Source organism: Ciconia boyciana, chromosome 12 (genome assembly GCF_034638445.1).
Source record: "Ciconia boyciana chromosome 12, ASM3463844v1, whole genome shotgun sequence".
NCBI classification, from domain to species: Eukaryota; Metazoa; Chordata; class Aves; order Ciconiiformes; family Ciconiidae; genus Ciconia; species Ciconia boyciana.
The window spans coordinates 24,189,905-24,215,860 of NC_132945.1; the positions used below are offsets into that span (position 1 = coordinate 24,189,905).

At 48.8% G+C, this 25,956-nt stretch overlaps 2 protein-coding genes across 3 annotated transcripts; one reads left to right on the forward strand and one right to left on the reverse strand.

Annotated features, from left to right (window-relative positions):
* Positions 1-1,297: 1,297 nt before the first annotated feature.
* On the reverse strand, positions 1,298-7,550 carry MARS2 (methionyl-tRNA synthetase 2, mitochondrial). Its single transcript, XM_072877388.1, is given in 4 exon segments — positions 1,298-2,562; positions 6,614-6,948; positions 7,180-7,520; positions 7,522-7,550. Coding segments are annotated over 4 exon segments (1,884 nt in total). The 3' UTR covers positions 1,298-1,383.
* On the forward strand, positions 7,483-25,736 carry AIFM1 (apoptosis inducing factor mitochondria associated 1). Of its 2 annotated transcripts, none has more exons than XM_072877390.1 (17): positions 7,483-7,642; positions 10,169-10,296; positions 12,368-12,461; positions 13,414-13,443; positions 14,572-14,684; positions 14,816-14,946; positions 15,759-15,849; positions 16,619-16,703; positions 17,341-17,417; positions 18,606-18,714; positions 19,395-19,502; positions 20,559-20,647; positions 20,728-20,868; positions 21,421-21,563; positions 23,380-23,504; positions 24,099-24,295; positions 25,507-25,736. In XM_072877390.1, exons 1-17 carry the CDS (start codon positions 7,549-7,551, stop codon positions 25,576-25,578), a joined length of 1,827 nt encoding a protein of 608 aa, XP_072733491.1. In that variant the 5' UTR covers positions 7,483-7,548; the 3' UTR covers positions 25,579-25,736. The 2 variants fall into 2 exon arrangements, with proteins under 2 accessions (XP_072733491.1, XP_072733490.1); XM_072877389.1 differs by lacking the exon at positions 10,169-10,296 and adding an exon at positions 9,159-9,301 and having other exon boundaries at positions 7,484-7,642.
* The last annotated feature ends 220 nt before the right edge of the window (positions 25,737-25,956 follow it).

Below are 25,956 nucleotides of genomic sequence, written 5' to 3' on the forward strand. Positions count from 1 at the left end.
GTCTCTGCAGAGACTCACAGTGCTCCAAGGGGCTGCACTGCTCCTGCTGCCCCTGGTAACGCGGCCCAGGCAGCTCCAAAAGAGATCACAGCCCCCGAAAATTGGCCGCTGATACAAAACAACTCCTGCAGTACAGGCACTTGGTGGGAACTGGAGGGGCCAAGGGCTGGGAAGGATTTACCAGAGGTACCCAAGTGCTCACAACTGCCCCAGGGTATCAGTGCTCAGCTGCCTGCTTCCAGCAGCACCGAAATGAAACAAAGAGGGGGCAATAAACCACACAGCAGGTGGAAAAGCCTCATAAAGTTGAGTCTGGGCCTGAAACACATCCCCCCTTTCTAATTCTGGTCCTGCGTGCAGGTCTACACAGCTGAGTGAACCCACCCATTCAGCCTCTGAGCCATCCTGTCTCACTGGACTGCCTCCCGTGTAAAGAGCAGAGTCACACAGAAGAGACCCTCCCCATCGAGGCTCACGTACATCGGCTGAACTGAGGTTCTGGCCCCTAAAGGAAGCCCAGCTGATGGACCCAACAGATCCACTGGGACTACATCCCAGAGACATTACCAGAACACCATTTCTGACTACCCCCAGCTACTTCTGGCCTGGCCAAAAACCTGCAGGGCAAAGTCAAGGGGAGATGAGGACACCAGCTGCAGAACCGCCGCTCAGGCCTCTCCCTGCGTGAGCAGAGACAACACTGAGAAGGCCCCAGGAAAGACCCGTTCTTTCCCCAGGGGTAGTTGGATCCTCCTGGAGACTCCGCCTGAATGCTAGCCTAAGGAGGAGAGCTGGGGAGTTGCTGTCGCTGGAAGAGGTTGCTGACCAGATTGGCCGCCACATTCATGTTTAAAATGTCCTCAGCAGAGCACTGGACCTGCTCCTCACATCAGAAACGACAAGGTCAAGGGGCCAGGAGGGAAGGTACGAGACAGAGGCAAGAGGGCTCTCTAGTGGAGCCCCAAGACTGTAGAGGAAGAAGTCCCTATTTTAAGGGGATAAATATTTGCCTCAGCTGCTTTTTATGTCCCATAAAATACACCAGGGGAAAAAAAGCAGCAATGTTCAAACCCTAGGCTGTGTCTTCAGTTCATTCTGTTACCAACGTAGCCAATTAGGTGTTCCTTCGAGGGCGTTACCCCAGAAGTGCTCCTAGCTCTTAGCCCTGCTCACACAACCAATCTGCCTGCGCGTGTCTGCTTCCCACGTCAGGCGGAGACTATGCCAGTCACCTAGGCAGGACAGCACAGCCCTGCTCAGTCCAGTTTTCCACTCATCCACTTCATGCCACCACCAAGAGATGGGAGGAACATGCTTTTAACAAAGGCAACATTTTCCGGGAGTTCCCGGAGGCTTTTATTTACAGAAGCTGTTTGTCAGACACTAGAGCTTTTCGGTTTCTATCTGATGCTGTCTGGACTTCTCTAGTCTGTGAAATAAGATGCCGGTGTCAGGTCCAAGCTGTCTCCCTTCAAAGGGACACGGCTTCCCATTGTAACGTGGCAGAAATGTCAAACTTGAGAGACCTCTCTCTTCTGGCTCAACAGCCAGCCTGGAAAGCAACTTGTCTGCAGTGTGTGGGATCACGGGCTGCAGGAGGGTCCCGTAGACACGCAGGCATTCCAGCGTGACGTGGATGATGGTGTCAAGCCAGAGCTTCTCTGCGGGATCTTGTCGGTTGAGTTTCCATGGCCTGTGTCTCTGGAAGAAACTGTTGGTCTGCCTTACGCACAGGGCAACACATTCTAAAGCCTTGTAGATCTGGAAACCTTCAAAATAACTAGCCACCTGCAGAGGCAGAGAAGCCACAGATGCCACGAACTCATAGTCTTCAGCAGAAGCCCTACCCATGGCTTTCGTCCCCCTGTCATCCAAGATCTTTGGAAAACAAGACTCTGAGAAACAAGGGTAAGTGTTGCTGGGGTTAATGCTGAGGGCTGTTGACCGATTCAGAAGCCCCCCAAGAGCATCTGCCAGTTCCGAATTCACTAGCTTAACAACCTTCTCATCATAATAGTCACAATCCCGCTCAGGTACACCCTGCCGTAGCAGGAAGTACCGAAATCCATCTACCGTGTACTGTCCAATACAAGCAAAGGGGTCAATCACGTTGCCCAGGCTTTTGGACATCTTCTGCCCACGGACAGTCCAGTGGGAGTGCACAAAGATTCGCTCGGGGGGAGCCAGCCCTGCTGCCATCAGCAGCGCTGGCCAGTAGACAGCGTGGAACTTGAGGATGTCCTTGCCCACAACATGGTGCGCAGCAGGCCACCACTCACCGTGCGTCTCAGGGTAGCCCACCACGCTCAGATAGTTCACCAAGGCATCGACCCATACGTAAATAGTTTGTGTTGAGTCACTGGGAACAGGGATACCCCACTGCAGCCGGCTTCTCTCACGAGAGACGGACAAGTCTGGCAAGTCCTCTTCCAGCCAGCGGAGCACGCGCTGGTAGAAAGGGTCAGGGGAAATGGCGTGTGGGTTGTCCCGGAGCCACTTCCGCAACGGATCCCGGAACGCCGAGAGCCTGAACATGTAGTTCTCCTCTTTGGTCCAGTGCACCTGAGAAGGCAGGAGAGAAAAGAATTACGGCCCAAACGCTCTGCAAACAGTTTTACAATTTGCACACAGCATTCTCAACGCAGAGTTTGTGGCACGCTCCCGCTGCGGTTGGGTGTGCGCCCCTGGTATCTTTCTATGACTAGCAGGAACCTCCTCTCCTCCAACACCACCTCCCTGGCTTCCCCAGGGCAACACGTGAGGACTCAGGCACTTGGGATGGCTCAGCACTCTGCTTTTAAAGGTGCTCGTGCCCCAGGGAAGGAATACCTTTCTACCTGCCAGATTTATGTGTCATCAGGCAAGAATGAGGGAGACGAGAATACACTTTCTTAAAAACGTCATTTTGCGATAACAATAGAAAATCATGGAAAGACAAAATGACGTCGTTAATTACTGCCTTACTAACAATCCTGGTGCGTGCCTTTGCCGTGTTCCTCTTTTTCCCCAGTTTAAGCATTAGTGCATCTTAGTTGCTAAGTTTGTTCACCTGTAATCATGTTAAAGTACTGATGGCACTTCTCCCACACATTTAAATTCATTAAATGACACTTTTAGCTAAATCAATGAAAACTTTGTGGGTAGATACGGTATGAGTGAGCTGTGTAAAGGCACTCAAGAGATCTATGGCTAGGTCAAGAATTCTTACCTTTTAAAGCTAAATAAGGCTCTAAGATAAGAAAGTATAGGCTTTGGCATCGCACAGGAGAGGTTCGGTTTCCAGCGCTGAACCCAACAACTTCTGACTGAGCCAGAAAGGGCCTCGCTCTCAATACAAGCAGTGAAGAGCCCACCGCACCTCAAGCGAAGATACCCTAGGGAATAACTAGTCCTAGTGGTACAAAACTGCTTTATGATGTGGTCGAATTTAACTAATTTCAGTGGCAGCCAGTAGCAAATACTACCTTTGCTTACTTGATTAGAAGGTCACCCCAAAAGAAATATTCTTCCCTACACAAATCATAAACAAGTTACACAAAAATATTTTGGTTCCGGAAGTCTTTATGTTTTTCCATAACCTTTTTCAGCTTCTGGGTACCAGCTCTCAGCACTCTGTCCAGGAGTAACGCTTCACACAGAGCCAACGCGATGTCCTCCATCCAATATTCCCTTTTACACAATCCAGCGATCCCGTTGGTAACAACTCAGGATGCAAAAGCCAACTCAAAGTGGGACCTGCAATCATTTCTTCCGAAGTGCTGACCAAGTCTGGCGTTTGGCTCTGAAGAGCCCACCTCACATCATCTGCCAAGTGCTAAGAGCTGAGCTACCTACCAGCTAGCTGCCTGCAGAGAAGGTGGTTGCCAGGTGAGTAGAAAGCCGTTCAGTGGGAAGAGGAAAAGAGATTAGAAATAGGCTGTCTCCTGAAAGCTGGTAAGTCAGAGCCTGGAGCGTACAGAGAGGTTGATAAAGGGCAGAGTAATTATAATAACCCACAAAACCAGCGTCTTTGTTCAAGGCTTGCCTGTGAACAGTTACTGGAATACCTGTCCTGCAGACAAATCTGCGTGCTGTCTCTCCTGACCTTCACACAGCCCTGACCTTAGGAGCACAGGATAATTCAGGAAGTCTCTAGTCCAGCCTCCGGCTCACAGCAGTCACCTACGGTTACTCAGGGCTTTAGGCACATCTTGAAAACCTCTAAGGATGGAGACCGCAGAACTTCCCCAGGCAGCCTGTTCTGCTGCTTGGCTGTCCTCATGAGGAAAAAGTTTCTCTGTAAGCCCAGGCTGAACCTCTCTTGTTTCAACTTACACCCATTCTCTCATCCTCCTGCCGCGCACCATTAGAAGAACTTGGCTCCATCTTCTTGATGACCTCCTCGTAGCTATTGGGGAGCTTCTGCCACTAGGCCCTCCCAAAATCCTGTCTTCTCTAAGCTTGAAGAAGCCAGCTCCCTCAGCCTCTCCTCAAATGGCAAGTGCTCCAGCTCCTAACCATCTTGGTGGCCCTTCACTGAACTTCTTCCAGTTTCTAAATTGTGTTTCATGTACTGGGGGATGGAAAACTGGATGCAGTACCTAGCTGTGGTCGTTAGAGTGCTGAGTAGAGGGGGATAATCACGTCCCTTGACCAGGCATCGCTCCTGTTCATATAGCCCGAGATCATCCCGTTGGCTGCCTTTGCTGCCAGGGCACACTGCTGGCTCACGTTCAGCTTGTTGTTTACCAGCCCCCCCAGGGCTTTTTCAGCATGCTCCCTGGACAGTCCCTTCCCAGCTCCAGCTCATTTCCTCATCAGAAAGAGAATCCCTGCAGCCCCACGTGCACCAACTGTCTCCCGGCTGGACCTGAGCAACGAATGCAATACTTCAATAAATGCAGCTGCCCTCCCAGCGAGTACAGAACAGCACCGTTCCTGGTCCTGCAACGGACCATCTGCTCGCTCTACAGGTGAACTAATCCACCAGCCCACACCAGAACGAACCCGTAGAACGAGAGCAGTGGAGGTGGGACGGGCCCTCCGCCTCTCTCCAGCCCCACAGCCTGCTCACAGCAGGGCTGGCACCAGCCAAGGCTGGGACACCCCAAGGATGGTCCCCCACCTCGCTGGGGACCTGCCGCGGGACTGCACTGTCCTCCTGGGGAAAGAGCTTATCCTAACGCCGAGCCTGACCCCGCAGCACAGCTTGTGGCATCACTGCCCCTCGGTCTAGCGCCTGGCACCCCCGAGAAGCACATGGCTTCCGTTCTTTGTAACTGCCCTGCGCACAGGCGTGGGCTGCTGTTAGCTTGTTCCTTGGCCTCCTGTTTGCCAAACTAAACTGGCCCAGTTCCCTCTACCTCTTGCAGGCCTGTGCTCCGTACCCTGACCACAGTGGGAGCCTCTGGTGGCTCCTCTCAGCTTCTCTGCGCATTAAATGACACAAAAGCATAGTAACAGAGTGAAGAAGGAGGGTGATTTCCTACAGAACAAACTGATCTCTCAGTGTTCAAGGAAGACCTGAAGAACATCATTCAAAGAAGACCTATACATTTTTACCCCCAGGCTCTACTGGATACCAAAAATCAGAGACTCACCAGAAGTACGGGTTTTACGGCATGTTGGAAACTCCCCCTTTTCCTTCACAAAACCCTCAAGCAACGAACTACCCAACTGTCTCTTTCTGGTTGGAGAGGAACACCTACCATCTCTTTCCACCACCTTGCAAGATCTCCTCTGCACCATGCACGCTGCCGTTTCTCTTGGACAGTTTGATACGCAGCTAAGGCAAGTAACCGTTCTCAGGGTATATTTGACTTTGAAGCCTGCTGACTCTATTTTAGATCTAAAGAATGATTTCTTTGCCTGGAAACTTATCTTTCCCCAACTACGTTAGGTGCTTTATCAAGAGATATTATTTGACAACATACCCCTTTCTGTGTGAACCAACACTCCTATGCCCCAGCCTCGTACAAATATCACGAGAGCATAACCTCTGCTTAGCTCTGAAGCATGATTATCTGCAACTGCTGGATTAAATCATGTAACTCCTGACACCTTACAGAAAACACAGTGGCAGAGAGACTCTCAGTCAGGTACCACGCTGCGTTGCACCGCTATTCAGTCATCGGACTAGGCCACAGGCAGATGACGTTACGGTGTTTTAAGTAGGGCTGAAACCCATGTAACAAGACTGATGAAAAGTGTCCAGAGGCCAAACTGAATTGCCTCACAAAACAGGTCTGAAACTCCAGACACCCAGTGAACACCTCAGTTATAAACACTGTTATCCTTCTGTACAGCTAACTGCTTTCATCACTGCTTTAAAACACTGTTTCCAGGCCTGCAGCCTGTGGAACCCAGCAGCGGCTGAATCCCTCCCATGGCACGTGGCTGAAATTTGTACCTGCCGGTTGGGGTTTTGGCAGCTCTCCCTTGCATAGCCACACACCGCTATGAAGACAGAAGAGACATTCTATGAAATACAGGTGAGTCTCAACTGACATGAATTACTAAAGGCTACGGGAAGCATTAAACACCCCCAAATTTGGCCAGACCAGAGCAACAGATGAGTGCGCAGCGCTTCTGCCGGAGTGGCCACCCTTGACCGGGATGGTGCAGGTGTCGTTACCTGATGGCCGCTCTCCAACGACACCTTGCACGGGCGTCCCTGGGCATCCCTGCGCTCGGCGAGCTGGCTCTCGGGCAGGAAGCACTCCTCGGGAGTGCAGTACCAGCCCTCATAAGACCCCTTGTAGAGAGCCCCGCCATCCCGGAGGGCGCCCCAAAAATGACGCACGGCTCGCTGGTGGCGGGGCTCGCTGGTGCGGGTGAAGTCAGTGAAGGAGACGGCAGCCTGGCTCAAGGCCTGGCGGAAGAGGCCCGAGACCCGCTGGCAGAGCTCCGGGGGCGACGTCCCTGCGGCGGCCGCGGCCTGCTGGATCTTCAGCCCGTGCTCATCGGTCCCTGAAACGGCAGAGAGGCCGGGGTGCGGCGGGGGCCGTGGGGAGGGGGCGCGGGGCCGGCCCCCCCGCCCCCGCGGGGCCGCAGGGGCCTCGGGACGAGCCTGGGGACAAGGGGACAGGGGACAGCCTCGGGACAGGAGGACAGCCCCGGGGGAGGTGGGCGAGCCCCGGGGGTGAGCCGGAGGGTGCGGGTCAGGCGCGGGGCCGCGGCGCCCGGCGGGCCCATGCTCACCCGTGGAGAGGCGGCCCGGGCCGGCGCCGCGGAGGCCGCGGTGGCGGTGCAGCGCGTCGGCCAGCAGCGCGGAGTAGAGGTGCCCGATGTGCGGCGGCCCGTTAGCGTAGAAGATGGGGGTGGAGAGCAGGAGGCGGCGGCCGGGCCCGGTGGCGGTGGCGGTGGCGCGGCGGGGCCGGCGCGGGAAGCGGCGGGGCGGCCGCAACATGGCGGCGCCACCATAGAGACGGCGGGGCAGAAGGGACCGCCCGGAAGGGTCGGCGGAGGCGCGGCAGCGGCGGCCAATGGGGCGCGGGCGGCGGCGCGTGCGCCTTGCGGGCGGCGGGGTCGGGCCGGCGGGGCCGGGAGCGGCGTGAGGTGACCGGCGACATGTTCCGCTGCCGCGTGGCCGCCGCCGCCGCGGGGGGCCTGGCGCGCGCCCTGCGCCCCCTCAGCCCCGCGCCGCGGGGCCGCGCCGCCGCAGGTGAGCCGGGGCCGCGGCCGGGGCCGGTCTCCCCCGGCACGGGGGGCGGGCGGGCCGGCGGGGCCCTGCCGGTGTGGCAGGCCCGGGGCCGGGGGGCGGGGGGGTGCTCTGTGAGGGTGGCGGGCGGGACCCCCGCCGCTGGCTTCCTCCCACATGCGGGTCGGGGCGCCCCTTCCCGCGGCGTCTGGGCGGGGCGGCGGCCCAGAGCTCCCCCCCGCCCCCCCGCTGGGCCGCTGCCCGGGGAGACGGGTCGCGGCCGGGAACCGCCGTTTTCCAAAGCTGCCGCTTGCTCGGGGCCCTCGGCTCCCGTCAGGCAGGCAGGGGACACCGGACCGCGGTTCCAGCGGCGCGGGGCGCTGCCCGGTGAGGAGGTCATTTGGGAAAAGCGCTTTTGGCGGCGGAACGGCCGCGGGGCATCGCGCTGCCCTCGGTGCACCGGCGGGACGGGCTGCCCGGCTCCGCCGCCTCGGAGGGGGCTCGCGGGTGAAAACGGCGCGGTGAGGAGGGGGACCCGGGTGCTGAGGGGTGGAGGAGGTGCAGACGCTCAGCTCCCGGGAACGGGAGGGAAAACTTCCATGTTTTGGGAAGCCACGAGTGAGGTGGAGCTGTTCCGCGTGTTTGGATCCATCCGGACGCTTGTGACTTTGCTGCGGGTCTGTATCACAAACGCGCGCGTTTAGGGAAGGAGCTCCAACGGGGACAGCAGTTTGCCCGTGAGTATCGGAGGAGGCGGAACGTGTTTCCTGCGCCGGGTGGGAATACGTTCTGCAGAAAAGCCCAACCGCTTCTGCCCGCTTCAGCTGGCGTTACAAACACAGCGCTCGGAGCAGCCGCCGCGATCGCTCTGTTTGGAGCTCTCATTGGGACAGGCGGGAGTCTGTGATTAAACTATAGTAAAATAAAATGTTATACAGCCGCCCAGCTAGACGCGCTCTTTGTCTCACGTGCTGGTAGGTGCCTTTGTCTGGATTGGCAAACCTTGCTGCTCCTCTTCATTTGGGCTGTCCTTTCTGTCAGCAGAAGCCTCTTTCCGCTGGTAGTTGGCCTCAGCGGATTACGCTGTGTTGGCAAAGGGACTTTTTGCTGGTATGACCGTACCTACTGCTTGTCCCAGCCGTAGACCAGCGCCCGCCTCCGACAGAAGAGGCCTGAGGAAGGGCGTAAGAACAGCAGACGTGCAGTACACGCGCGTCTCGGAGGTACTCTCCAGCGGTACGTGGCTGGAAGGCTCCTTCAGCTGGAGACCGTCTTTCTAGCCTCCTAGAAGATGTTCCTGCTATTAATTTGTTCAGTTACTCTTTGATCTTACAGATGCTTTTAGTATCCACAACTGCCTGGAGCCGTTTGTTGTGGCAGAGAATAATTCACTGCAGTCGCTCAGATGTGGTACTGGGCTTTTCAAACAAGTAGCTTGTTTACTTGGTTTCAGAAATTACTTGGTCTCTGAATTTCAAAACGTAACTTTGTATTGACAGTGTTTTTGTGTTTTTTTTCTCTAATAAATTGTATTCCTTAGGCAACTTGTTGCAGCGCTGGAATGTTCCCATAAAACTGCAGATGAGCAGACAAGTGGCTAGCTCTGGTGTGCCCGGGGGCAAAGGCGATAGTTCTGTTTTTGTCCTTATTGTGGGCTTATCAACGTTAGGAGCGGGTGCCTATGTAAGTAGAAAGGCAGTTCATGGAAAGAAGCTGCAATACATCTCTCCTGTCAAGCATTTGCTGTATTTCAGCTAACTTTACTTAGCTTTTTATCTCTGTAGCTATTTCTTCCTTCAGAAAACTTCAAGGGGAGCTGAGCTGGCTGGAAATTAACTTCTTATGATAATTTTATTTTTTCAGCTGTAATTTCAGTTACCTTTTAGGTTTCTTCATAGTAAAGGCACTCTTTTTTTACATACTATGACCAGCCACAGCTCTGTTGTCTTGTATGTGATAGTAGCATATAGTTCAGGGAGAGTTGAATGGCGTGTGCTTTTAATACCAAAGTAAACCATTCTTTGCCAAATCTCAATTCAGAACATCAGTGTTGAGCTTGTGCGAGTATACCAAATCAACCCCAAACTGGTGAGCATACATTTATGTCCTGCTCACGAGATTCAAAAGGACAAAGCTTTTCAGCCCGACTTGGAGAGTAAATCCCATTCCCAGAGAGCTGCAGAGCAGCAGCATTACCTAGGAGTGGATGGGTCCTACGTTTACGTCACACAAATCTTTGTTTCAAAATTCTTTCTCTTAGAGGATTGTATTCATTAAAAGTTCCGAGTCCTGATTTTCTCCTAATGAAACTCTTCACGTGCAGAAGGCTCCTGGGAAATAAAACAAATTCAAAACAGCGCATGGAGGAAAAGTCTTTTCCTATTCCCTTTCAATATTCTTTACTGTGCCCTGCTGTACTTTTTTGGACAAACACGGTAACTGAAATTACAAAGCACATTCTGCTTTTCCCAAGGTCTGTTTAATCAAGAGCCCTTCTTAACATTCAGCTCTTTCCCTCTCTTCTCTTTCATTGCCTGTCTTCACCTACAGTTTTGCAATGTCATCATCTAAGATGCCCTTCTAGATCACTGACGTCTTCAGGTGTTCCTGGCAAAGCTGGCAGCAACCTGTTGTTATACTTAATTGTAGGAGGAACAGTCACTGGGACAGGAGCTTATGTAAGATGCTGAAATAAATGTGTTTTAATTGGGTGAGAGGGTGGAGGGAGGGTGCCTTTCTGCATGTCGTACCACGTTAGCCATTTGCTTTAACTAAACTGTCTTTGTGCTCCCTGGCCTCAGATATTTAATTTCAAGGGACATTGTCAAATAACTTAAGTTTACAAATTTGGTATTCTCAAATAGTGTAGTTCTTGGTGGGAACAATTGCCTTAGAATTAACTTTTCCACATTAAATAAATCTAAAACCAAAACGGGCCATCTTCTATTTGTAACCATCAGAAAGGCACAAATTAATTAACACATCTATTCTGATATCGGTAATGGTGGCATACAAAAAAAGGAAATAATCAGCTAAATATAAGTATGCTAGAGGAAAGAAAAGAAAACTTGTCTAACTTTGTGATTTCTTCAGAGAAGAGCACTGAAATATCACTCCGTTATCTGGCAAAGTACACAGCTATGTTTCTGACTAGAAAGAACTTGGCATTGTCCCTTTGGAAAAATTTATCCTGAAGACCTGATTTGATATTTTGCATGTATATAATAGTCTTCTTTTTTCTAAGGGATCAGGTTTAATTTGCTGTATGCTGCCTTTTGGACTTGCTTAAAAACTTAATGGTTCTGCTTGCAAAAGCAGAGGTAGTTTTGTTAACCTTGACTTTTATATGTTTAAGCAAAACGCTTTAAAAATATCTTTGTCTTAATTCTTTTCAACACTGATGAGTTCTTGTTTTCTGATACTTTTGACATTGTTTCAGTTCCCTGGATATGCTTTTGTCTGCCTGTGCTCTTTTTTGTGCCTGGCATTAAATTCCTCAGTTCTTCTTTGAGACTGTTTGCTATGTTATAAAACACCTAATGGTGGAGACTGGTAACATGCAGAACGTCTAGGGAGTAAAAGAGATTTCCATTCCCCAAAGGAATTAACTTTTGTTCATAGTTGGGATGTCATAACACTCGGTTAGCTAACAGCAAGCGGTTTGGCATCAGCTGCAGCATTACCTGTCGTGCCTTTACATTTAGGAGGCTTTTATTTCTTGCTGGAAATGTTCCAGTTTTAATATTCTTTCAAATTCCAAATACAGTCATTGGATAGATGGTTGCGTTTCAGACTGTCTTGGTAGGTTTTTTTCTCTTTTATAAACAATGCAAAATGAAAGGTAATGTCGTGCACGTGTGATATGGCTTAGGAGCAAGGCTAGGTTTTGCCTTAAAAAAGTTGTTTGCTCCCCTCTAATTTGTTAACTGTGGGGGCAGATATCATTCTGCGACCTGCTTCCGCAGTCTCGTTGCCTTTTGCTTCTCTGCATTACCAATTTTTCTTGGCAGTTAACATGATGTCTTAAAAGATGTTCTCTCCTTGTCTGTACCGCTAAATTGTATCCCCAGAACATGCAGGCCATGCTTATACTGCATCCCGAGTTTAACAGTCAAATGAACAGAAGGTCAGCGTTCAGACACGGGAACCTCTCCCAGCTGAAGGCTGTTACCTAGAGCAGCCACGCTCCCGCGTCTGAAGAGCACTGCTAACGTCACGCCTGTAAGATCTGGCCTGCAGAAAGCCAGTCAGGTTGTTTGCTTGTTCTGCCCAGCTGCTCTAGGCTTTTGAAGCTGGGAGGAGTTGCTTTTTGCCTTGAATTTGTCTTCCTTTTCTGCAGCCTTGTGTTGTGCCGTGTGCCACGGCCTAGCTTGCAAATAGCCTTGGGGTTTGTTTGACTGCGTTTCCTTTGTTGTATCTGGTTCCTCTTGAAACAGGTCTGCAGCCCAGAGGCCAAACATCTGCAGAAAGGTTGGTTGCTTGCTTATGGAAAGCAACTAGACAACTGAGATTCAGCTCAGCATATGTAGAGCAGATCGTTTTCTGAGTGCATTCCTCTCGTAGCTATATATACTTACCTCTATGGGCACTTTTTTCAGTGAGGTATATTTTTGGTCCATGTGCTTTAATTGAAAGCAGATGGCTTTTCTGAGCAAGCAGGATAGACAAAAGCCTGTCGGGGGGTAGAAGCAGAATGGTGCCTTGATGCTGTAAGATATACAAGGTAAATGTCTCCTTGTCTGTCTCCAGGTATACAGAACATTGAGAGAAAACAAAGAGCGATTCACCAGCCGTGTCGCAAAAATAACTACGCGATCTCAAGAAAATGAATCATCTCCTTCCGGTGGGTACTAGCCTGCTGGTTCTAGGTTTGGGTCTGTTTTTCATAAGCTGCTAACTTGAGACCTCTAAACCAAATGGAACAGAGCCCTTCTGAAAACACAGATTAGCATAAGCTGTGCCTTCGCAGCATTGTCACTTCTCGGTGCCTTCTGTTGTTTGTGAACTCCCATGTCTTCCCAGCATAGAAGATGGTGCTAGCTTTCCATGACCCACAACAAGGCTCTGTTTTACAGATAATCGTGAGGATAAAGTAGGTTGTCCCTCAGGGCTCCTTTCTGCCATTTATGCCTTCTGTGATAAAAGGAGAAAAGAGTTAGCCCTGCTTTTGGCTTTTACCCTTACACAGTCTGGCAAAGACACTGTGATTCCAAAGGGATAACATGGGCTGCCAGCACAAAAGCCTCTGTGCTGTGCCACATCCCTGTCCCGTGCATAGTGGGCTGGGCATGCGAGAAGTATTGTGCTTGGGCCACATGTAGAGGGAGAAGTGGGGACAATTGGCGAGGCTCTTGATGATGCTTTGCAGGCTGCATGTGGACCTGCTCATTGAGTTATGAGATCTCAAACTGCAGTGTCTGAACTGTTGAGCCAAAGGACGATGCATTTCCTAATAACAGTGGCTTTAGGTCATAGAATATAGGGTGTGTTATGTCACTTTACTGGGAAACCAACAGAAAGAATATCCTGCAGACAGGACAGAAAACTGATTGCTTTGGTTTAAGGGAGAGGATAAAACATGTTTATCAGGGTTGAGGCTGGAGGACAGAGAGTGAGAGCCTAAATGCTGAAGCAGAGGTCTTGGGAAGTCTACGTTTCTGGAGACTCTGTCCCTTTATAGTGGACAGCCTGTTAATCCTATGGTCTCCTTGAGTCAGCCTGAACTGCAGCTTCCTAACGGCACTATCCTTGATAGCCTGTGCTTCGCTGAATTAAGTCAGTGCCTTCTCTTTCAGATACAGATGCTGCTTCTCAGGGCACAGCAGGTGAGTCTTGATGGTAATATTTAACCGACTGTTTTATTCCTACATACGGTTTAACTGCATGTTGCTTAGAAACAGGACCTGCATGTGGGAGGAAATGCATTCTGGTAGGAACTCAAAAGTTGGTCTCCTTTCAGAATACAATTACAGAAAAATACGCCTTGGCATTTTAGGGAACTTTACTTTCTTATAAACTGTTCACTGAATGGCCAGTGCAGAGTTTTGTTCTTGCTCACAAGTTGATTTGTGTTCTTAAAGAAGACATGCAGCTAGATCAAACACTTTGCAGTTTGTATTTTCCAAATAATTTTGAAAATTGTTTTCTGATTTGAATGGCACCTAGGCCATATCTCTTCTCCTGGTGTTTTGAGTAATCTTTGTCCTTCCTGCTAGCTCAGCAAACTGTCACTTACTGTAAAACCTGAATGTTGGATCTCTAGTGCGTTGTTTGGCCAGAGTAGAGGCCAAGCATGTTTTTACTGCCCTGAATCTACTGTACAGAGAATGTCCTGATCTTATATGAAGCTTCTGATACTGTGTATTGAATGCTGGAAATGAACTTTGTGGGTCTTTGACTTTGCAGCCACTTCACCCATCTGTGCAAATGTATGCAGCATTCTTAAATAGATCAATTTATAAAATGAAGCTCTTTGAGAGTCTGCTGGACAAGTAGCACCTGTTCAGAGTAAGGCTTGAAACCTGTTAACAGGCTGCCCAAATAGTGGTATTCCAAGCTTGTTATGTAGCTCGCTCTTATTCTTAACATCTTAAACCAGAGAAAAGTAGATCTGTAATAGAGGAGCTAAAGCCACGTGACAAAAGCTGTGCTACTGGCCTATTCCAAAACTCTGCGGTTGCCATTGAGCTCAGCTGTGCAGATCTAGCTTAGAAAAAATAATTTGCTAAAATCTGACAGTTTGATTTATGCAGGGAGCCAGCTTTGAGTGAAGCAGCGGCATGGTTCTGGGAAGTATATTGGGGCGGAAGGGAAGTGGAGGAGAAGGTATTTGAAGGGCGATTTGCCAAAGGAAGCCTGTATGTGAAAGGTGTCTGGTGACATACTCTGTTCTTTGGGGCTGGGCCATTTTCCCTGCTATATCTGCAGTAAGCTGTCCAATCTGTCACCTGCAGCTCTGGGAGCTCGCCCTGAGGTCCCATCTCATGTTCCTTTCCTGCTGATCGGTGGAGGAACTGCTGCTTTTGCTGCTGCCAGATCCATTCGGGCTCGTGACCCTGGTGCCCGGGTAAGAGATGCCCTGTTCTACAGCAGACTTGTGTGGATGACTGAATACTGTGCTTGCTTCAGAGCCTCTGTTGTATGTTTTGCCATTTGCCTGGCATCGGTACAGCTGATGTGTTTAATGACCAATTAAAGGTGCTGATTGTGTCTGAAGATCCTGCCCTGCCCTATATGCGTCCACCTCTTTCCAAAGAGCTATGGTTTTCAGATGATCCAAATGTGACAGAGACTCTGCGATTCAAACAGTGGAATGGCAAGGAGAGGAGGTATGTATCACTTACGGGTAGCGAGGACGAAGCAGAGTGTTTAATGAAAAGCTGACGATGATCAAACTGTTCTTGTGAGAGAGCCGCTGCAGAGCTCTGAAGGACCCCAGAGTGCTGTGTGGACAAATCACGGGGTAGATTTCTGTGTCCGTGTCTGCTATGAAGAGAGCCCTGGGGTGTGCGTGTGTCTGCGTGCCTTGTCGCTAGGCTGATCGAAGAAGGGACAGAGCATTGCATGCTGTGTGCGGAGCTTGTGTGGTGTTTTGCACTGGCGTAGCTGACTGACTACCTTGTGGAGTCCACGAGACTCCATGATGTAGGCCGCGGACTTGTGGAGCGTGGATTCCCAGAGATGCTGAGATGTTACAAACAAGTCAGTCGAGCACTAAGGAGCAGACTGAAAGGTGTGGCAGTGCTGGCGGTTGTCACAAGGAGTGCTGCTTCACACATGAGAGTTAGCTCGGTACTTAATACCTCTTGAATCTTGCTGTGATTCCCTTGGACATACACCACCACTGGCAGAAATCCTGTGAAATAAGTTAATAGCAAAGGTGAGGGTATAGCTTCGCAGTTTAGAGCAGAGCTCCAGGGACCCTGGATCACATTTGATTCTTGTGACTTTTGTGATAAAGCCTTACTGATCTAAACCCTTGAACTTCAACAGTGTGAAGACCCTCATTCTTAAAAATAGATAAATACGAATTCTGGAGCTTGTTATGGATGCATAGAGTTATCTTTGTATCATTGGGAATTGTTGAATAGCTGGTATCATGGAGAAAGTGGAACCCATTTGATAATGGAGCTTTTTTCAGTATATATTTCCAGCCACCGTCATTCTATGTGCCTGTTCGTGATCTGCCTTTTGTAGAAAATGGTGGAGTAGCAGTTCTCTGTGGCAAGAAGGTGGGTACAGCACTACCTGTTGTTCTAGCATCATACAGTTCTTCCCAGGCAGAGCCGGCGCTCTAAGCTGAAACTAAACAACTGTAGATGGTGGTGCGGAGGGTTGGCTGAGGAGGAGAATGTGTACAAGTTTGGGAAAAGTGTATATGATGAAGCAGGGAGAATGCTAATCTTAAGGACAGCATGAGTGAAGTTGGAAAACGGGAGAAGCTATGAGGAATAGCAGTGAGCTGCGGGAAGATGAGGAAGAGGGAAGGATAAGTCTAGAGTCTGGGCATGGGACAAGAATATGTAGAGCTTAGAGAGAGGGTGTGACAAAATGGGACCTAGGCTATATATCGGTCAGAGGGTGAGGTAAGGAGAGTAGAGTGATCTGAGTAGTGGGTTACAGTGTCAGCAAGAGTATTGTGCAGAAGAAGGTGGAAAAGTTTATGGTGACGCTTCTGATATATTTGCTTCCTCAGTTTTTTATATGTTGCCAAAATAAGATTTCAGTGACTCCCCTTACTGCTGAACTACAGTAGGTATCCGAGTCCGTTTCTTAGACTTGGATCCTGGGAGGATCAACCTGATCTATGATGGCTGCCAAAGAAGTTGTCTCAATTCCTACTTCCAGTCTTCTCCCTTCCCCCCTCCCACCCTCCCTAAACTTAAAGGTGGGAGAATGTTACTTCCAAGTTTGCTTCTCTAATCAATAGTCTATGCAGTTTAACTCGAATGGCCTACAACGCATGGAAGCTTGAGCTCTCCTGCTTCTTTAATTTTGCAGGTTGTGCATATGGATGTTAGAGGCAACATAGTGAAACTCAATGATGGTACCCAGATATCCTATGACAAATGTCTAATTGCCACTGGTAAGTTGTCGGGTTTTTTCTCTTTGTTCTTTGTCTTGCGCCAGGCTTTTTATTTCAGTGGCATTTATCTGGCGAGGAAGTTTCTGCAGTATGTGTCAAACACTTGGTAGAGCAGTCACAGGAAGGACAGTCATACAGACAACCATGCCATTGGGTTTTTCACCTGCCTCGCATCAGCCAGCTTCTCTGGGACGTTCAAAGTTTTGCCCTGTGAAAATCAGCAGGGCAGGAGGAAAAGGTGACTTCCCTAGCAGCTCAGTAAAGGAACTCCAGTAAAGGAACAGGCCAGCTGCTTCAAATCCTGCCTGTAGCAGTAGCAAGCAGAACAACCAGCTCTTGCTTGGGCAGAGCACTGATCCAGCATCTAACAGTTCTACGGCCCTCTGTGGTTAAAGCGGAACTGGCTGTCTCCAGTCAGCAGAGCAAGCTGTATAGCATCAGATCTTTTTCCCCTGGGTGACTGTTGAGTCACCTACGGCTCACACAGAAGGTCTTTCATGTTAAAAACCCAGACAGCAACAGAGAATAGAGCGTATTGTAACAGTTTGGAAAGATTAAAGATAGCTTTGCATTGTCTGGATAGCCAGTGATGTGGCCATGGTATCATTAGTCTCTCTCTCTCTCTCCTTGTCCTCAGGCGGTTCCCCAAGGAACCTACCCGCCATTGAAAGAGCAGGAAAAGATGTACAACAAAGGCTGACCCTGTTCCGAAAGGTAATCTCCAGGTGCTGCTAGTCCTGAAAAAATCAGAGCCACTACCACTATTTTCAGCTTTTTAACTCTTCTGCTTTGGGTCCAGGACAGCCTTCCCTTGGCAGCTGCTTCCCTCAGCTGGTAACCAGGAGTCCATTTGCTATTTATTCCTTTTCCCCAGGCAGGTAAACAGGGTCAAGTCTACTAGACCACTCATCTGCTTGCCTCGGGCCTGAGAGCTGTTATAATGTGTGATTTTGTTGTTGTTGTTGTTTTTGTTTAGCTTCCCTCCTGTATAATTTTGCACTTTCCAGGCCTTTTAAAAACACGAGCAATGTAAGCTCTGTACGTTGGTGTGGACTGTAAGCAGCGTGTGCCTTCAGGACCAGGAGTAGATGCAGGAAGCTAGCTTAGTACTCCAGCCTGACACCCCTCTTGAATAAGCGTGTGCCACAGTTCTGCAGCGCACGGGCAAGAGGTTGGCCCTTGGCCTGGGACAGGACTGAGACTGCTCTCATGCTCTGAAATTTTAGCTGAGTATGAAGTTGAGCGTTCATGTTAGCTCTTGGATTGGCTTAAATAGTTTTCTGATGAACTAATGAACTGATATCCGTGCCTTCTTTGTGGCATTTCTTCACCTTCCTCCTGTGCCTTGGGACAAAGTGAATAAAAGACATGGAAGTTGGTCTTCTGGTTTGTGCTGTAGAGTTGCTTTCTGTTGACATACTCTGCCTTCTTGAAAACATGGGATTTGGAACAGGCATGCAACCTTCTCCTTAGTCTAGTTCAGGGAATGAATCAGGAATAAGAAGCCATGTGGGAACTTTCTGCTCGGTGCTGGACTTCCCCTAAGGTCTGGTCTGCTCAACGGTTGGAAGGGAAAGATGGATGATGTGAGCTGTGGCACCCTTGAAGTACTGTATGTGCTGTAGTACATTTGCGTCTAGAAATGCCATTGTAATTTCTCTTGAAAGTTAGGTGAAAATGCAGGAATCTGAGATTGCCTGGACAGGGAAAAGCTTGCACAAACGTTAGGAAGCCAGAGAGTTTTTTCTGTGCAATAGACGAACAGGAGGAAGGAGAAACATGTTTCCCTTTCTAAGCTGGGGAGAGAGTTGCTGTTATTTCAAAGGGAGAAATTGGAGAAAAATATCTTCTGCTGCCGTTCCTGTTTGAGGATATTTGAAATGGGAATAAATCTTCTTTCAGATTGAGGACTTCAAAAATCTGGAGAAGATTTCAAGAGAAGCCAAGTCCATCACAATTATTGGTGGTGGTTTTCTCGGCAGTGAGCTGGCCTGTGCTCTGGGAAGAAGAGGTAAGTGTGCTTCTGCAGGCAGCCTGTCTTCAGCTGGCACCTTGACAGAAGTGATAGACATTGAATGTGAGCAGCCTGACATTACAAACTTCCTTTTCATTCCCCGACTGCTGAGTTTTTGCACAGACCTGTGGTTTGCCTGAAATAGCCTTAATGCACGTGTGTTTTGTTGGCTATGTGGCCTGGCCTGGTTTTCCCTTTTCTCTCTCATTAGCTGCCAAGCAGCCCCTGACCACAAAGTTGGGCTCCCTGGAAACTCTGCAGGCCAGTGCATGTTGCAAAGTCATTCCACCGCGTAAAAAGTTACATTTGCTCTCTCAGTGCTAAAAGCCACCCTAAAACTATTATTTCAAAGAGGTTGTGAACAACTGGATTCTTACTGTCGAGTGCGTGCAGCTTTTTGAGTAGTGTCTTTGTGGTGATTTTTCTAATAAGGGAAGTTTTCTCCAAAGTACTAAGCATTTTACTTGGAAGTCTGCTGTCTGTTATCCTGGAGTTTGCAGGTGTATGTGATACAGTGGCCAGTCACTTTGTGACTCCTGTGGAAAATCTGGGAGCCAGAACTCCCAGTTTTGGAAACTTCTGTCAGGCTCCTTGCATAAAGTAAGGCATATGCTTGTGTCCTGAAGTCTGTGCTGCTGCTCTTTATCCATGAAGCCTGCTCTTTGCTTTCCTTCCAGCACGAGCCAGAGGCCTGGAGGTGATTCAGCTGTTTCCAGAGAACGGCAACATGGGCAAAGTCTTGCCTGAATATCTGAGCAACTGGACCACAGAGAAAGTCAGAAGAGGTGAAGCTGCCCTTCAGTGCTCCTCCTCCGCGAGTGGCAGAGCTGTGGTGTTTAGGCCAGTGGCTGTTGTGTAGCTCTTCCTTGTGAAATACAGCTCTCTGCTTGCTTTGTCAGTGGAGTCTCAGGAAGACCCGGGGCCCTTCCAAGGTGGCCCAGGTGCAGAACAGAACAAGTTGCAGTTCAGGCAGCTTGGGTAGCACCAAGCTGCCCTGAATCTCTGGCTTCTTAGCAGCTCCTCTGGGAAAGCCAAGCAAATATGCATGCTGATGCCAGTGAGGTTTTCCCTCTGGCTGTTCCTGCACAGAATGATCCCTACTGCCATACTTGTGAGTTCCTTTAACGGCCTCTGTAATCTGGAACCAAAGTTGTCTTACGATAACTGCCTGTTCTCCTCTTCTGAGTTGCTCTAGCCTCACATAATTTTACTTGTTACAGCCTAATGCAGTCAGCCTAGAGTCACTTTGAGAGAAGCGTTGTGTAGCCCTTGCCTCAGCATACACCTTTGTAAGGCCAGCTGCTGTAGTGTTTAGCTGATAGAGTCGGTACGATCTGAGATGCCTTTTTTCCATTTGCTGTACTCGGTGCAGAATATATTCCTGTGCATTGGTAAGTGGAGTGGGGATAGAGGGAGGAGGGATATAGCTGGGGCTGCAGATTGCAGGGCCTGGTAACCCACAGGCCTGAGTTACTTTCTTTATGGACGCTGCCTTGTCGGACCTCTGGCTCTGGCTGTGACAGAGCAGTAGGTAACTGAACGTCCTTAGTGCCTGAAATCCTGCCTTGGGGAGTTCTTTTGGATGTGACCTTGTCATCATATGAGACGTGTACTTTAGATTGTCATTTAAGTAGCTCTTTCCAACTTTTTAGCTGGGTTTCTTTCTCCTCATGCTTCACTCAAAACTGTACTGGAGCATGCAGGAAAGATAAGGTGGTCTCTCTCTTGGTTCCTAACCTGGCCCCTGCTCTGCCTGCATCTGTTTGCACCAAAGATGCCCGCTTCAGCTGAAATCTGTCTACCCCGGAGCAAGCAGTTACGTTTCCTATGTTTGTTTCCAGAGGGTGTTAATGTCATGCCTAACGCTGTGGTCAAGTCTGTCTCTGTCTCTGGCAATCGGCTGATGATTAAACTGAAAGATGGCCGAAAGGTAAATTTAAAAGCAGGGAGAGGGTAAAGTTTGCAGGGGCATTGAGAGAATTAAGATGATAATTGTGAATTCCCAAACAGGTGGAGACGGATCATATCGTGGCTGCAGTAGGGCTGGAGCCTAACGTGGAACTAGCAAAGTCAGCTGGGCTGGAGGTGGACTCTGACTTTGGAGGGTTCAGGGTGAATGCGGAGCTGCAGGCCCGCTCCAATATCTGGGTGGTGAGTATGTGCAGAGGAGTTTTCTGTCTGCTGGTTGTGCTGATGCAATCAGAATACACAGAGTTATGGGGGCTGGTATACCTCGATTAGGTGAATGGGGCAAAAAATAGCAAGTAATGAGACCAATTGTAGTGCAGATCCTGCCGGCAGCCATGGAGTCTGTTCACGCACCGCAGCACGCGTTGTTGCTGTGGTAACGACTGTGCGAGTTTTTGAATATTTATGCTGCGTAAGAGGAGTTGGGGTAACCTAAAGATAGCACGGATTACTCTATTGCGTAAGAGTCCCGTTGGTGGGAGTCGAGACTTTGATTCCTCTGAGAAAACGTACCTGATGCTGTTTTATTTTCCAAAGATCAGTGAAAAATGCTGAGAAATTGGGACTTGTGTGGCCTGGGGAGCGGGATAAGGTGGTGGTGCTGGTGTTTGGGGTTTGTCAGAAAAACTCAGTTCATAGTTCCATTTTGTTCTCTTCCCAGTGCCTTTTTTGTCTGTGCATTAGTTTAAGCTTTTGATGTCCATGTTCAGTCCTCACTGAATGATTCTTTTTAAGGCAGGGGATGCTGCCTGCTTCTATGATATCAAACTAGGTAGGAGACGTGTGGAGCACCATGACCATGCCGTTGTGAGTGGAAGACTAGCTGGAGAAAACATGACAGGAGCTGCGAAGCCCTACTGGCATCAGTCCATGTTCTGGTAACGTTGATTTCTTCTTTTGGCGTTTCTTATTTGGCCGGATTGCAGGAGCTGTGACAAGATACACCTTGTAAAGCTTTCTGTTTCCTGAGTGTAGTGAAACTACTTCAGCAAATATCTTGTACAGCTTCCTGTTCCCAGAAGCTGAGGGAATGGGAGGGCATTTGAGCATTCGCTGCTCTGCCCTGACCTCTCTGAAATGTTTTTCCTTCCTGCAGATCCCAGTTTCTCCCTGAACGCGTCCCATTCCACAAAGCACGTAGCGATAAAAAGCAGCCCCTTCCTCAAAGCAGGCTAATTTACACGTTGAACTTAGCAGCATCTTTTCTGTTACAATTCTCTAAAGTTCCCAGCACAGTCTGTTGGTTTCAGTTGTGTTGCACCTTTGCTGATTAGCTGAACTGATGCTTCAGTAGCAATGCCTTGCTACATCCAGGAGCGTACATGAAAGTTTGTTGTTTTCCAGAGAGAAGTATCGAGAAAAACAAAACACAAAACCCCCCAAACAAACAAAAAATAACACACACACAAAAAAATCCCAAAGCCTGTTAGGTGAAGATCAGAAATTCAAAGTTAGCAGGAGTTTAAATATGGGGAAAGGAGTTTTACTTTTCTTAAAGAAATCCCCTCAAAAATAGTTATGACTTGCTTTCGTTTACCTGAACACTTGGTCTATACTGCACGGAGTCTGGACCCAGAAGAGTTTCTCACTTCACTTTTAAACCAGGACACAGAAGCGTCCATTTCAATTGGGTGTTTTTCTTGAGGATACTCTGACCGTGACGCAGGTGCAGGCCATTGGGGGTCTGCGAGTTGCAGTCTTATGTTTTGCTGACAGGTGTTAACTCTGGGCCTTTGCCAGCCCTCACTGAGAGAGACTTCCTTCTCCCGTGCTAAAAAACTGGCAAATAGCAAGAACTTCTCTTGCATTTTTTCAGGATGTTCAGGATCCCTCCTGAGCTCTGACTTACCCACTGCTGGGTGCCTACTCTGGTTAGCCCGCATATTATTGGTGTTCCTTTCAGTAACCCCAGGCTGTGCTGGAGGATTCTGGCCAGAAAGGTAGCGATGTACATGCAGAGATATCCAAATTGTTTTGTGGGATGCAGTTATTGCCTCAGCATAGTTGGGAACACTTTTGACGCATCGTACTTACTGGGCCCCAAACCACAGCTGCTTTGACTCCTGTAAGCGCCCCAGTTCAAATTCAGCTGGTGCCCAGTTCAAGGAGGTGTTACAGCAATGTTTTATTCTCTTTAATATTCCTGAAATGCTCTCTCTGAAATGTACACTAAATAATTGTCTGTGCTGCTAAGTGCAGTGCTTAGAACTCAGCGTTGCCAGAAGTTTGGTCAAATGGTCTTATTGGGACCCGGAGGAACACTTGCTTCTGCCCCAGCTGTCTCCTAGTCACATTGGTACTAAGCAAGCAACATAGAAGATTTTTGCACGCACCTACTAACTGCGTCCCGATCCTCACGTTTGAGTGCTGAGGTCAGATGTGGGACTTTCTAAAGGGTCGAGCTATATGCAGCTCTTGGAAGCCACCCAGCTTCCTTCAAGGGAGCAGGCCTTAAGTATTTTAAGGTTTTGTTCATTGGACTGTTTTCTTCTGAAACTGATGGCCTTAGACTTGCTGTGTCTTGAGCCCTTGTTCCACACTAATGTGTGCAGAAGAGACTAATGCGTGTCACTTCAGCCTGCGTACTGTGATCTCTCTCGCACGCGCTCTCGTTAAGGATTTGGGGCTGGATGGAATTGCCTTGTATTTGTCTCACTAATGCTACAGATGATTTTTTTTCTGCTTTGTTCCTAGGAGCGATCTGGGTCCTAACGTAGGGTACGAAGCCATTGGCCTTGTTGACAGTAGTTTGCCAACAGTAGGAGTCTTCGCTAAAGCAACAGCAAAAGACACACCGAAAAGTGCAACGGAGCAATCGGGTAGGGCTATAGTCGTGCTTGGGAGCTGTCTCCGTGCAGCTCGCTCTGTGTCGTGTCGCTTTGTGTCTCGCTCTGTGCGGTGGTCACAGAGTCAGTCTGATCTCTGTAGAGCACTAGGAGACCTCTATCTGTTTGATTCTTTGCTAGACCAAGCTTCAAAGGCTGGTTTTGATATTAAAATGTGATTAAAACATAACATTCCTCCAAGAAGACATCATGCAACTCATTTACCAAAATTAACACTTTTTTCCCAGTGAAGCTTAATTTCCTCCATAGCAGTAAAATGATCCATTTTTGCACAAAAGAGATTGTGTGGATCTAAGCATATTTATTTTGTATATGCTGCCTGGAAGAAGTAGACTGTTCTGTCTTTTGCATTCGGTGATGGAAGTTGGGAATTGTCAGTGTTGCGCTTCGCGTTAGGATCGCTTCATTCTCGTGTTATTGAAGCTTAACTTTTGCTGGACGCAACTCAAAGAAAAACATCTCAGTCTCTTGCAGAACCCTGCTCTTTAGTCTGCTTTCACCATCGCAGGCAAATAGCTGCTGCTCTTTTCTGTACTGGATGTCTGATATCTCATGTCTCTGCATTAGGGACAGGTATTCGATCAGAGAGCGAAACAGAAGCAGAAGCCTCAGAAGTTCACATTTCTCCAAGCTTTTCACCAACGCCTCAAGTTCCAAAGCAAGGAGAAGATTATGGCAAAGGTGTCATTTTCTACCTCAGGGATAAAGTTGTGGTAGGAATCGTATTATGGAACATCTTCAACAGGATGCCTATTGCTCGAAAGGTCAGTACAGGACTAGTATGCTGAACAGTCAGGCTTGCTTAGATCGGGGATTTTCTTGTGGAAAAATCAATCTACCCATTTAAAATGAGGATAAATAAATGGAGATGCTCTGTCTGGGGCAGAGCTGTGCAATATCCAGTGGTAGCCCTGTCTCAGGTGAATTATGGGAGATGTCCTTGTGGTTTTCTGCATGTTTGTTCAAAATTCTTACAGAAACAACTTGAATCAGGTTTATGCATCAAGCCTTGCCTTTGCATGGCTGAAATCTCAGGTCTGTAATAAGTAGAGGCAAGAATCACAGGCGAGTGAGCATCAGAGTGAAATGTCCTATTTTTGTGCTACTTTGTCTAATGTACAAGTGTCTAAAACAGTCTTAAACATCTATCATCCTAGATACACAGCCACAAAAAGTCAGGGTTAGAAGCAGCCTTGAGTAGGTGCTTAGTCTGTCTCCATCCCCCGTAGTCTGTCTCCATCCTCCGAGGTAAGATCAGCTATGCTTAGGTCATTTTTTAACATCTTTGGAGAATTTCAGTAGTTTAAACTATGAGAATGATTCCGCACTACCCCCAGGTGATCTGTCCCAAAATGAACTATTCTTAATGTTGGAAGTTTCCGTTGGTATCTAATCTGAAGCTGTCATGATGCGGTTTAAACCTGTTACTTCTCTCATCCCCACGAAAGAGCAATCCTTCCCTTCCTTCTCTTAGCAGCCCTTCCTTTAAATCAGAGAGCCAAGTATGTACTCTCTGCAGAGAGCCTTGGCCTCTTAGTCTCGTTGTCTAAAAGAAAAGATTGCAAGTTTAGGCCACTTACACTGGCTCCTAAGTCAATGCAGAGAGACTGGCCCATCTTCTCACAGCTGAGATGAATCACTTTTTGAAGGTCCTTGTTCTCCCCGGCTGTTAAGGGAAACCCAGACATCAGAAACATCCTACAGGGAAAGTGAGGTTGGTTTTAACTCCAGCCATTCCTGTAGGCAGATAATGCTACATTTAAGACTCCCATATAAATTTTAAGACTCCCATATAAATTTGGCTGTAGTCAGGACTGTTGTCATGTTGTGGACTGCCTAAGTTGGTGAGTGGTCATCAGCAGGGCTTGAGAGAGGGTCTAAGAAACTCACCACATGGGCTGGTGACTCTACGCAGTCTTGCAGCACTGGTTGTTTATAGTATGTGCAGGTTTTAATGCGTTCTTCCATTCTTCAGATCATCAAAGATGGGGAGGAGCATGAAGATCTCAATGAAGTAGCAAAGCTTTTCAACATCCACGAAGACTGAACTCCGGAATGGGAACACTGCAATAGGAGTGAGTAGGGCAGCGGGGGCCGCTGGCTGTGTGCACCCCTTCATCTCAGACGACGTCCTCTGAGTACTTGTGAATATTTCCAGTCACCTAGAGTTCTAATGTTTGCACCAATAAAGTCAGATTGTTCTAAGTTAAATGCCTTCTTCCCGCACCCGTGCGTTGCTAGTTTTGGAAGGGGAGTATGCTGCCTGCTGCTGTCAGTTGTGTCCCTTGTATCAACAGCGGAGAAGCCTGCAGAGCTGCCTCTCTTCTTGCAGCGCTGGCGAGCTTGCGGCCCTGCTGGCTAGCTGCAGTGCGTGGAGGGCTGTGCTCTTGGCAGCAAGTGCTGCCCGTGTCGGAAAAGTACATCC

Bases quoted from the DNA above. Each gene is read 5' to 3' on its own strand.
- AIFM1 (XM_072877389.1), top strand. From the start codon at position 7,549: ATGTTCCGCTGCCGCGTGGCCGCCGCCGCCGCGGGGGGCCTGGCGCGC. The intron at 18,715-19,394 runs GTAAGTGTGCTT...CTTTCCTTCCAG, and splicing joins CTGTGCTCTGGGAAGAAGAG to CACGAGCCAGAGGCCTGGAG. The intron at 20,648-20,727 runs GTAAATTTAAAA...ATTCCCAAACAG, and splicing joins AACTGAAAGATGGCCGAAAG to GTGGAGACGGATCATATCGT.